This window comes from Phalacrocorax carbo, chromosome 23, assembly GCF_963921805.1.
Source record: "Phalacrocorax carbo chromosome 23, bPhaCar2.1, whole genome shotgun sequence".
Lineage (NCBI taxonomy): Eukaryota > Metazoa > Chordata > Aves > Suliformes > Phalacrocoracidae > Phalacrocorax > Phalacrocorax carbo.
The window spans coordinates 4,270,145-4,282,333 of record NC_087535.1 but is presented as its reverse complement, the minus strand read 5'-3'; the positions used below and the strand labels follow the sequence as shown (position 1 = coordinate 4,282,333).

At 53.7% G+C, this 12,189-nt stretch overlaps 1 protein-coding gene across 7 annotated transcripts; it reads left to right on the top strand.

The window, feature by feature from the left end:
- Window positions 1-18: 18 nt before the first annotated feature.
- On the top strand, window positions 19-11,526 carry FRS3 (fibroblast growth factor receptor substrate 3). Of its 7 annotated transcripts, XM_064471834.1 has the most exons (9): window positions 19-541; window positions 621-781; window positions 2,742-3,061; window positions 4,491-4,626; window positions 4,833-4,921; window positions 5,454-5,640; window positions 7,991-8,152; window positions 8,722-8,879; window positions 9,678-11,526. In XM_064471834.1, exons 5-9 carry the CDS (start codon window positions 4,856-4,858, stop codon window positions 10,605-10,607), a joined length of 1,503 nt encoding a protein of 500 aa, XP_064327904.1. In that variant the 5' UTR covers window positions 19-541; window positions 621-781; window positions 2,742-3,061; window positions 4,491-4,626; window positions 4,833-4,855; the 3' UTR covers window positions 10,608-11,526. The 7 variants fall into 7 exon arrangements, with proteins under 7 accessions (XP_064327904.1, XP_064327908.1, XP_064327905.1 ...); XM_064471838.1 differs by lacking the exon at window positions 2,742-3,061 and having other exon boundaries at window positions 4,524-4,626; XM_064471835.1 differs by lacking the exon at window positions 2,742-3,061.
- Window positions 11,527-12,189: the final 663 nt, after the last annotated feature.

The window sequence follows — 12,189 nt, the reverse complement described above, 5'->3', positions numbered from 1 at the left end:
GGTGGTGGCCCCCGCCCCCCCTCCCCACTGCCAGCTTCCAGCCCGGCACGGCTGCTGCCTGCGCTCCCCACGCTCCACCGTCCCTCTGCACGGCGGAAAAATTAATGGGCAAAGTCCTCGTTAGGAGACCAGCCGGGCACAGGGACTCAGGCTCGACAGATGGGTCACTCAGGGCTTTCTGAGGTGGGACCGGCCCCTGCTCCACCAAAACCACCGCCCTGGAAAGGCCACGAGGTCCCCCACGGGCACCGGGCAAGCGTACACCTGCGACACGGCACGTGTGACGGGCAGGACACCGGCCCGACGGGCTCCGCTGCCGCCAAAGCAGGGCGGCGTGACCGTCCTGCGGCCGGCGGCATCCAGGCAGGGCTGCGGAGGCACGGCTCGGTGACTCGGCGCTGGAGCAGACCGGGAGCGCTCACATCTCGCGGCCGAGGAGCCGGCAGCCCCCACCGTCCCTCCGAAGCCGTGGCTGATGTCCAAAAGCTCCGCGTTATAACAGCGCCGGTGGGATTGTAATTGCAGAGGGATTGTAAAAATTGTGAGTGTAAAAATGACAATGGTAAGATCTGCAGCCCAGCCTAACTCTCCCCGTAATCTCCCTGTTGTCCCGCCTGCAGGGCAGCCCCCTCGCCATGCCCTGAACCCTCCCGGAGACCCCTCATGCTCCCGGCCAAAGAGCCGTGCCTCGTCCGAGGCCAAACACCGGCTGCAGGCGTTATTATTGAGCACATCGCATCAGGAGTGCCGGGGCTGAGTCGGGACCCCACGCAGCTGGACCGTGAGTGGTCGGGCACCTGTCGAGGTGGTCCGGGTGTGCAGCTGCCTGTGGGACCCCAGCACTGAGCTGCCTGTGACTGTGCTGGTTTAGTGCTCTGATGCTGGCGGCGCTGGGACAGGCGGTGTGCAGGGGTGCTGTGAATGAGGGTGGCTGGGGTGCAGAGCACAAGCCCCAGTACCCCCTCCTGCCCCAGATCCCCCTAATCCCCTCTCACTGACCTCCCTAGAGCATCCCCCCTCCCCAAATCCCCCCACTGACCCCCCCAACATCTCCTCCTGCCCCAGACCTCTCAATTCCCCTCCTCTGAGACCCCTCAGCACCCCCTGCCCTGGACCCCTCCCAATCCCCCTCCACTGACCCCCCAGCATCCTCTCCTACCCCAGTTCCCCCAGTCCCATTTCACTGACTCCCTAGAGCATCCCCCCTCCCCAAATCCCCCCCAACATCCCCTCCTGCCCCAGACCCCTCCCAATCCCCCTCCACTGATGCCCCAGACCCCCTCAATCCCCCTCCACTGACCCCCCCGAGCATCCCCCCTCCACTGACCCCCCAGCACCCCCTCCTGCCCCAGACCCCCCCCTTTCACTGACCCCCCCTAAAGCATCCCCCCTCCCCAAATACCCCCTTCACTGACCATCCAACATCCCCTCCTGCCCCAGACTCGCCAATCCCCCTCCACTAACCCCCCCCCCCCAAACCTCCTGCTCCTTTGCCCCCCTCAGCCCCTTACCGCCCCAGGACCCCCGTTCCCAGCCCCCTCGCTGCCCCCAAGCCATCCCTTGCCCTCAACCCCTGTTCTGGCCCCGCCCCTCACACGACCACGCCCCCTCCCTGGCCCCGCCCCCGCGGCAGTGGCGCCGCGGACCCAGCGCGCCCCCTCGCGGCCGCGCTCCATCCCGTCCGGGTCCTCCCAGCCCGAGCCGCTCTAGGCGGCGGCCGGCGGACTCGCTGTTCCCGGCGGGCCCGGCCCGGGCTGGCGGGACGCGGCGCTGGCGGGGCCCGACCCGCACCCGGTCCCCGAGCCCGAGCCCGGACCCGGCGGGCCGGGCAGGGACGGGCCGGGCCGGGGGCCGGCCGGCAGCGGGGGCCCGGGCCTCAGCTCCCGGACCAGCGCCTCAGGTACCGACCCGCGCCCGGGGCCTTCCCGCGGCCCCGGGGCCCTGCCCCCGCGGCCCGCCTTGCCCCCGCCTCCCTCCCGCCCCCCCGTCCCCCCTCCCCGTCGTGTGCCTCCCGGTCCCATCGCACCCCTCGGCAACCCCCCATCCGCCCCCTCGCACCCACTTCCCCGTTACACCCCCCCCACCCCCGGGACTCGCCCCTTTCCCATGTTTCCCGTCCCCACGGGCTGTGCAGGCCCCTTCCCCTCCTGCCTCCTCCCGCCTGCCCCCCAGCCCCTTCCCCTCCTGCCCCCAGCCCCTTCCTCCAGCCCCTTCCCCTTCCCAGTGGCCCCTCTTTCCCTGGAGGTGCCCCCCTGCAGCCCTTCTCCCCCCACGCCCCGTGCTGGTGTGGGGCAGTGGGTCCATTGCTGCCTGTCACGAGTGGGGTGCTGTGGGGCCATGTGCATTTCCACGCTCCTGCACAGGGCTGTGGTGGTGGGTGCCAGGGTGCCCTGATCCTCTGGGATTAGGTGGACCCTTTTCTGCAGTGCTGGGTTTAGGAGAATCGCTTGGAGGAACATGGAGGCATGGAGGGTCTTCTCCAGGCTGGGGGGTACAGACGGAGCCTCCATAGGAGCGGAGGGTTTGGGAGGAAAGCGAAGAAGCCGGCTGCGAAATTGGGGGAGATGAGCTGTGGTCTGGACACCGGCCCAAGGAGGGCTGTGAAGGCTTTGAGGAGTATTTAGGTTTGGGTCCTGGGAGGTGGGGAGACTGGAGGGGAGGATGGGGCTGCTGGTCTTAGGAGGCACGTGCTCTTGCTCGCAGGGAAGCGTATCGCACTGTTAATTGTTTGGTTCAACTAGTTAAGGCTATGAACTGGCAAACAGCCGCTGGAAAGGTGCGGGTCGGAAGCGCCAAGCAAGAGACGGGAGCCTTGAGACTCTCAGTGTCGCTGTGAAAGGGATGCCACTAAAATATTCAACAGCGAGGAGTAGCAGGAAGCCCCGAGGGAGCATTTAGGGATCTCGCAATGGTTTTTTGTTTCATCGTTTGTTCAGTTCTGACCATATAACTGTTCAGGATAGGTGACAGCACTCCAACTTCACCCCCGCGCAGGTTAGAGAGGCGTGGGTGGAGGGAGCTCCAGAGGGAGAGAGGAATAACGAAGAAAGAGGGGGCAAAGGTAATGTGTTTTCTACAAGATTTTTCTTTTTTTTTTAACTGAGGGAATTGGTGAGATGGGAGTGGGAGAGCAGAGACAGTATGGGACAAGGCCCCTAGCGAGTGGATTAGATGAAATGGAGAGGGATCTGTTGCTAAATTATTGATCAAAGCCTGTAAGGTCAGCGGGGAGTAAATCCATACTGAGTCTAGAAGAACAAATAGGACGGCTTGAGCAAGATGTGGCGCTGAACAGGGAGCATGTGGTGTTATGACTGTTAGGGGCGATGGGTATGTGCAAAAGGGCAGGTGGCAGCCTGCTTGATTTGTGCCCGAGCTCCTCCAGCATGCTCAAAAGGAAGCATTCCTCTTCTGGGGGACTTTGCAGGGTTAGGACGTGGTAGGGAATTCATCAGGGGCCAAAGCTAAGGCATAGGGTTGCAGTGGAAGGTAATTTACGTTCTGTTTTGATGTAAAAAATGAAATGGGACCCCTTTGTCAGCTCACTGCCGGCTCTTCCCCCCTCCCTCCGCACCGCTCTGCGCTGCGGGGGGAGCCTGAGGGCAGCTGTGCAACGTGGTTTTGCACAGAGATGCAACTCCGTGATTCATTGTTTAATTTGGAGCGACTAGTGAGGCAGATTCTGGCATGGCAGAGTGCAAGGTTTCCAGTAGCCTTTTCATTTTATTTACTGCTCTAGTGCCAGGCTGGTTATCCATATGGCTTTATTCTCTCATGCCTCAGATGGAGAGATTGTTGGCTGTTCTCGCCAAATAAAACATGGCATCTTCTCGTGTTATCTGCTGCTGAATCCCCTGCCCTAGAGTGGATGTGGAGTCCTTTAAGTTTGCATCAAAGATAGCAGCATTTCCCACTCTAGTGTGTGCAGCTCCTGCTTGCTTGATGCTCGCGCTTGCTGAATGTTGTCAGATAGCAGAGTTTTTATGTTTTCTGGCATTTGTTACTTTTCATAGTCCAAAGTAGAAGAGCTGTTGTGCTCACTTGCTTTTAAAGGCTGCTGGTTCTCTGACCCCTAAGGACCTTCTATCGAGTGAAGGTATCTTCACATTCCGAAGCAGCAGATGCGTATGATTCCTTGTGCCCTCCCTGTTCTCAGCCATTCAGGATTACTGTGGGGTTTTATTTGCACTATATTAGCTCTGATAAACCCCAGTCCTGTGTGCGTTCCCAAAGCCAAGAAGTAAAAGATCTCTTATTTTTAGGGTTTTTTAGCTGTAGACTGTATATTTTTTTTTTCAGAAATTACAGGAGTGGTCTGTGCAGAATTATTTTTTATATTCATTTAAATGCGGGTGGCTAATAAAAATAAGTGCACCTGCCTTTCTTGTGATATTTGAAGGGAACTTCATTCACAGCCCCCTGCCCCCCACCCTCTGCTTTGGAATCTTCTCTTTTTTTTTAAATTTGTTTAATTTTATTCTTCTTGCCAGGTGGAAGATGGGACAGTTTCCCTTGTGTTTTAGGTGACTCTGACACCTGGTTACCATGAAGTCCCGAAGGAGATAGAGGGACAGTAGTGGGAATTTCTCCTCACTCCTCCAAAAAAAATCCAACAATTGCCTAATGGTAAGAAAACTGTTATTTTTAATTAGCCTTATATTGTATGGTGTCCATTAATCAAGGAAGACATTGAAGAGTTTGAGATCCAAACCCACTGGGCCACGTGCAGGGGGATCAAGGAGGATACAGGCTGTAAATGCTGCGTGTTTGGAGAGGGTGGGGGGAGGTTGTTCAAAAACCTGATTGTCCTCTTTCCTGTGCCCTCTCCCCAGGGATTACCTCTTATGCTGGCGTCATGGGGAGCTGCTGCAGTTGTCTGTGCAGAGACAGCATCCCAGACAACCATCCCACCAAATTTAAGGTAAGCATTTCACCTTCATCCCCATCAGAGAGTCTGTGATGGCACCGACTACTAGCAAAGTCCAGCATGGGTTGGACTCCGGGCATGAAAGGAAAGAAAACCTCTGCTCTGGCAGAGAAGTCTTTTGCTTGATAAGATTTGCAAATATGTTACTGTTTTGGTTTGCTGGGTTGTTTTTTCCTTTCCTTAAGCAACCTCTGCTGCAAATGTGTTTGTATTTGCGGTAGAAATTGCCTCTGCACTGAGATTCAGCCTGAGCAAGGAAATGGGTAGCTGGAGAGAAACCTTTTATTGCTGAGGGCTGTGTTCCAGTGTCTGTGCTGAGATGCATCAGCTGAACTGCCAAGCGCACAGTCTCCAGGGCTGCCGGCTTGGCGCCTTCTGCCAGCAATGAATTCATGCTGTCAGCTGAGAAAAAGGCAGCTCAGTAAATGAAGGGGGAAATCCATGAGAAATACAGTATCTTCATGGGTGGGCTTTTTTTGATACCGATGTACCGAGTTTCCTGATGCGAGCTCTGTGGCCTCTGCAGGTAACGAATGTGGACGATGAAGGTAACGAGCTGGGATCTGGGATTATGGAGCTGACACAGACGGAGCTCATCTTGCACACTCACAAGCGAGATGCTGTCAGGTGGCCCTACCTCTGCTTGCGCCGCTATGGCTACGACTCCAACCTCTTCTCCTTTGAGAGCGGTCGTCGCTGCCAGACGGGGCAGGGTGAGTGTCGTGGTTCCTGCAGGAAGGAACGCTGAGGTTTCTCTTCCCAGGCAGCCAGAATGAGCTGATGCTTGTGTCTTCCCAAATTACTGCATCTTTTGCAGCCTCTGTTTCCCCAGAACACTGGGGTGTGCGTGCACATACTCCTGATTAAAGCACTAATGAGAACGACATCATGGCTCAGGACCTGGGCATAAATCTGATTGGTCTCATTTTGCTAGTGCTTCGATGCTCGTGAGGTAATTGGTGAAGCAGGCTTGAGCGTGGGACGGGGCATATTTAACGTCAGAAAGAATGTTACCTGTCAGCTCTGAGCTTCGGTACCGAATGATGCACAGCTGTGGTAGGAGAGGTTGCTGGATGACTTTCCTTAGCAGCTTAAAAGTGCTTTTCGCAAGACTGAAGCTTTGTTAGCATGTTTTAACTCCGGGGAGAAAGCTTAAGGGCATCACCTGCACCTTTTTGCAGGTCCCTCTTAGGGTTTGCTTATTCGGCAGAGCTGCCAAGTGCATGTCGGTAGTGACAGTTGTTTGAGCACATTTACAGAATCCCAGACTGGTGGGGGTTGGAAGGGCCCTCTGGAGCTCACCCCGTCCCACCCCTGCTGGAGCAGGCACCCCCAGAGCAGGGGCACAGGGCCGCGTCCAGGCGGGGGGTGAATGTCCCCAGGGAAGGGACCCCACAGCCTCTCTGGGCAGCCTGTGCCCCTGCTCTGGCACCCGCACAGGGAAGGGGTTTGTCCTCATATTGAGGTGGAACTTCCCGTGTTCCAGCTTGTGCCCGTCGCCCCTTGGCCTGTCGTTGGGCACCACTGAAAAGACTCTGGCCCCATCCCCCTGACACCCACCCTTTAGATATTTATAGGTATTTATGAAATCCCCCCTCAGTCTTCTCCTGTTTCTCAGTGCATTTGCTCTGCCTTGGTTAGTGCTAATTCTACCTAATGCTTTGCATTTTGTGTCTGGCAGCACTTTGTAATGTAGAGGGAAAGGAGTTTTACGTTTTACTGATTTTATGCATGGAGATGCTGTGCACAGCGAAGGGAAATGAGTCACCCAGGAGTACACGCCAAGTCATCAGCAGCGCTGGGAATAGACTCCAATTTTACAATGGTGCCTGGTAGTTCCTTTACCAGTCTGTCGCTCTTGCTTTTAAAGAGCTGAATGTTTTCTTGGCATCTGCATCCCCAGGAAAAAAAAAGTTTGTTTCCTCATTTTTTTTTAATGTGTTTGTAAACTTCTTATCCAAAAGGGCTCCGCGTGACTCTTCGGTGTCTGTGTAAAGCACTGCGCAAATCTGGAGCGCCGTATGCTCCTTTTTAATATTTATGTAAGTGGGGTTTTCCTCCCCTGGAGTCGCGTGCTTATCAGTTGCCAGTGATGGGAACTGCTTCTCTTCGGTTTCTGGTTTGCCTTTTGCAGGCTGAGGTGATTAGAATTCTGCCCCGTGTGGGTTTTGTTTTTTATTTAGGTCCAGGTACTGGGGATAAACCAGAGCCATTTGCTCTTCATGTATTACACAATTTTTAGCAGACGCGTTTACCCATCAGCCTTAAAGCAGACAGAAATGAGAGGGACGGCGTTGTGTTTTGATGAGTTTTTTCCTTTCCTTGTAGGATTTTTTTTTCTGCCTAGTTAATTTTATTTGGAGGACTCCTGGTGCTGCTTCCCACCTTATATAAGGCAGACATAGCTATTTTTTTTTTTGGCCAGAATGTTTAAAACCTTACTCTTTGGGGTAGCAGCCGTTGTTGCCATGCCATTCTCGTTGCTATGGCTTTCGTGCGTGCGTGTGCGTGCCAGCTTGGGATTGGTTAGCTCTGCACGCACCGGCTCTGGTTTGGGCTGCTCGTTTGGGGAGACACTGTTCAATTCCGTGCATTTTTGAAATATGACGTTCTTGTCCCTCCCTCACGTGCACACTCCACAGGGTCCAGTTCAGCTTCCAGTAGTCACTGGATAGACTTTCCCCTGGTAATGAGGACTGGACTGATTGCCAAGTGAGTTAAAATAGAAGATTAGAGATAAAACGAGGCTGGTTAGCCTGTCCCTTTCACACCTCTGCTTGTGCGGGATTGATTATCTTGAGATAACTGGGGTGCTCGCTATTTTCCCTGTAATAGCGCACCGTTCGGTCAGGTGGCAGTCACGGTATTGTATTCCTGTTGATGCAATAATCCACCGAGTTGTTGGTTGTTCTCCTGCAGCTGTGGGTTGCAGGCGTTGATTGTGTTAAACAAAGGGAAAGAAATCAAAATTGCCTGTTCATTTAGAGCCGGGAGTTACATATTCTCTTGTTAAAGCAGGATTGCTTTCGTGCTTTTCTGACCCTCCTCTTCGTTACTGTGCAGGGATTTTTGCCTTCAAGTGTTCCAGAGCAGAGGAGATCTTTAATCTGCTTCAGGACCTGATGCAGTGTAACAGTATCAATGTAGTGGAAGAGCCTGTGGTCATCACCAGGAACAGTCACCCCACGGAGCGGGAGCTCTCCCGGACACCCCAGGCACCCAACAGTAAGGCTCCTTCAGTGTCTGGGGAGAAAAGGGGGAACACAGATTGCTCACGCGGAGCTGCCCTTTGCAGTCCATGGATCTCTCCCATGCTCTGCCTCGCTTGCTGACCTATATCTTTATGTCCACGTGTGCCCCATGCAGCGTGTTTATTTTAAGGCCCCTCTTGTCTGTGATGTGGTGTTTTGTTTCCAGGGAAACAACAACAAAAAGCCCTTCAAATAGTCAACTGAGTTGTCACCCTTCAGCTGGTTTTCATCTGGACCGCTGCCAAATTGCCTTTTTAAGTAGCACCTACTTTAAGGATCAGGCGGTTCATAGAGGAAACCACATCTGGAGGAATTTGGATTTCCTCAATTCTTGTCTCCATTAGGAGCGACTTAAATAAATTTAAACAAGAGGGTGTAAATCTTGTATTTATACTGGGTACTTCATCGTAGGGATCTTCCCCTGACAGGCTGATTCTGACTTACAGGGTGCAGTTAAGAGGCCAGCTCACTGTGAAAATGAAGTCAATTCTATTTTATAGCAAACCAGTGCTCTAATGCATATCTGTCTCGATTCTCTCCCAGGTCTGGGGTACACTGTCCCAGGATTTCCCAATGGATTCCACAGCTTCCCTGGAGACACCCTATCATACTCCGCAGCCCGCCACCCCTCCGTGAGCAGCCTGAGGCATTCCTCTGTGGGCGAAGACTCTACTCATGCCCTTATTGGGCCTGATGAGCAGGTAAACCTGGATGTCCTAAACTCTGCTCTTTGCAAGCAGTGAACAAGCAGCTTGTTTTTCTAGCAGTCCTGTGCAATTCTGGGTTTCTGTTACTCCAGCAAAGCTCAGGGGATCCTTGTACCTCTCATCTTTTTTTTTCCCCTTTCCTCTTTTGCTTCTTTTTGCTCTTGGAGACTTCTGCTCTCTGATGCTTCACTAGAACAGGCACTCTATCAAAGCTGAGTTGGCTTCCTTAATCCACTAGTATTTGCGCGGCAATTATTTAACAGCAGCACTTAGCTTGTGAGTCCAAGTCAGGTATTATCGCAACCCTTAAACTGATGTGCAGATGCACACCCAAGTTGAGTCTCTTTTTATTTTTATTTTTGATGTTCAGCTCTTTGTTCTCAGTTTTAGAATTTAAGATTTTTCCCTACAAAACCCAGCTTGCCTCAGCCATGATCAGAGAAGCCTAGGTAGGTGTGAGTACTGCCGTATCGCCAGTGTAAGCCACTCAAGGAAGTATTTTGCAAGTGGCTTTGTGAAATATTCTGTACCATATGCATTGAGCTTGAAATAGGTGATGTGTATCTTCTGCAGTTGGACTCCTTTTTGCCTGTCCTTCAGCTCACAAATCCAGAAACGGCTTTTGTGCTTGGCTTCCCAAAGAATTTTCAACTTCCAGCATTCTTTATTTCCTCCTGCTTTATCAGCCACCAAAGAATTTTCCGTTCCTGTTGGTTTCTCAGCTGCTGACAGCTGCTTTGCTCTTGTCTCTTCTCTTCTCCTTTCACTGTCCCTCTGCTTCTCTCCTTGCAGTCCCACACCTACGTCAACACGGCCAATGGTGATCAGGAGCTGAGGGGCCGACATTGTATGCACTCCTTGCCTGAAGTCCACCCTCCTTTCCCCCATAGGAACCACAGCTGCTCCCTCGAAGACCGCAATCCCCAGGTCTTTCTGCAGCCAGGGGAGGTTAAGTTCGTGTTAGGTCCCACATCCAACTACAGACGCGTCTGTCGGCACCACCGGGAGTGCAGGACGCACTTCTGCCCTCCCAACAACAACAACAACGAGTGCGAGGAGGAGTGTCCTTCACCCCAGTGCGTCTACGAGAATGTCAACGGCTTGCTGCCCCCCAGCACCTCCTCTCTCTGTCGAGGCGGGCGCTTGAAACTCACCCGGGAGGACGTGGGATTACCCGGCTGCTCCCATCGCAGAACGGCGTTGCTGCACTATGAGAACTTGCCGTCGCTGCCCCCGGTGTGGGAGTGCCAGCCGCTCCGGCGGGGCGAGGAGGATGGGGGCGCCGGGGACGTACCGACGCCTTCCCCCAACAGCTACTCTGAGGCCGGCGAAGAAGATCCCCTGCAGAACTACATGAACTCGGAGAACACCGCCCTGCATGGGGGCAGCAGCCAGCGGCGCAGCGGCTTCCTGCCAAAGCCTCGTCGCGGCTGCGTGCCCAGCGTCTTCAGCTTCGACTTCCCCCGGCCCTGTCCAGAGCAGCCGCGGCAACTCAACTACATCCAGGTGGAGCTGGAGGCTGATGTGCCGCGCAAGGGTCATCAGAACCCACCGGTCCCCCGTGTCCCACCTCCTGCCACCCACGAAGCCCGCCGGACGGACTCCTACGCGGTCATTGACCTAAAAAAGACAGCGGCCATGTCCAGTTTGCAGAGGGCCCTGCCGAGAGATGATGGGACTTCGCGGAAAACTCGACATAACAGCACTGACCTGCCTCTGTAAGGGGGAACGCCAAGTGCAAAGCACTGTGTCGTGGCTTCGGTACCTGCCCTTCAGTGTGACTTCCATTCGCCATTGCCTTCTGCTTCTCTGTTTGCCCCATTACCTGGTGTTATGGGATGGCCCCTACAGCTGATGTTAAGGCTAGTCTGTCTGTCCGTCTTCCCCTCTCCGTCTCTCCCGTGTAGTTTGTTTTTTAAAGCCTTGTGGGGTATTTGATGACGCTGTTTGAGGGTTAAATTCCTGGCGAGAGGGGCAGAAGGTGCCAGCAATAGTACCGGCACTGTGTAGATGCAGCCTTGAATTGGGTTAGCTCTCCTGCTTGCCTGGCAGCTCCGTGAGCAGTGCCAACAGCCTGGCTGCAGAGGCAGGGCAGTAGCATGGTGGAGGTGTGTTTCCAAAAGTGAGTTGCTTTAGGAGCTCCACTGCAAATCAAACCCATTTCCCGTGGATTTCATGCCTTGCGACTCCAGGCGAGCTCTGCAGCCAGGCCGCTCCAAAGTCGGGTTTTGCCTCGGGGTTCTGCTGATCCCTGATGACTTGGGAATTCATGCTGTGGTCTTTTCCCCCTCAACTGGCTCCTTTCTCTTATTTTCCTGAAGCTTGTAGAAGCTTTTTATACTCCTGTCCCTTTCTCAGATTTAATTTAAATTGGGCAACTCTAGAAATTAATAGAGAAGGACAGACAGCCATGGGCGCAGACACTGTGATCACATAAACCTGGTTCCTGAAGAGACCCTGCTTTAAAAGAGGAGGGGAAGACCGCAACTGTGAGAGAGTTTTGAGGTTTGTTATAGAAAACTTCAATTGTACTGTACCCTGTTTTGATTTTTAAGGGTTCTTTCTGATGGCTGTTCAGAAGTGGTGTTGATTTATTTATTTGTTTACTTATTTATTTATTAAATGTTCTTTTGCATCCCAATGGTAATCGCCAAAACTGGTGCCAATATGAAACGTGTACTCACTGTGGCTCAATCCTTCTGCCTCGGGGACAGACCTCGGAAGAGGTTGGTGGCTTTGCTGAGCTGCAGCTGGGGAAAAGAGCAGCTGTGAATCAAAAATTGTTTAACTGGGACTGACTGCCACAGGGTGGGTGGGAAATGGTACGGGAGACGTGGGAGCGCGAGCAGAGCTGCCAGGCGGCTGAGCTTGGAGTTGTATCAAAGCCTCGTGCCTGGCTAGATCCATGAGAAATATTTGATTGGCGTTTTGAGTGAATGTGCAGTTTGTTTCCTACAACTACAGACTTGGAAGGGCTAAATTTTGGCTCTCGGGTAAATTTGTGGCCTTTGATGTGGATCTTTCTCTTGACACCGGGGCTGTGCCTAAGCTGAGCTGTCAGGCCTCTGTGTGAGGCCCTGGGTAGGGTCTCTGCTCCTTTCCCATTGCAGGATGTTCCACCTCCCCTCTTCGCATGGTGTCACGCTGCAGCTTAATCCCTCCCTGGATTACTCTTTGCCATTATAAGCTGTTTCAATGAGACAGAAGTGCTCTGGGTTGCTCCCACCTTTCTGCTGTCTGTATTCTTCATCTTCCTCCCCGGGATAGGAGTTCAGAGCTCCAGTGCTCTTCGAGGGGTCCCGCT

Bases quoted from the DNA above. Each gene is read 5' to 3' on its own strand.
- FRS3 (XM_064471837.1), top strand. From the start codon at position 4,856: ATGGGGAGCTGCTGCAGTTGTCTGTGCAGAGACAGCATCCCAGACAAC. The intron at 8,153-8,721 runs GTAAGGCTCCTT...ATTCTCTCCCAG, and splicing joins GACACCCCAGGCACCCAACA to GTCTGGGGTACACTGTCCCA. The intron at 8,880-9,677 runs GTAAACCTGGAT...CTCTCCTTGCAG, and splicing joins TTATTGGGCCTGATGAGCAG to TCCCACACCTACGTCAACAC.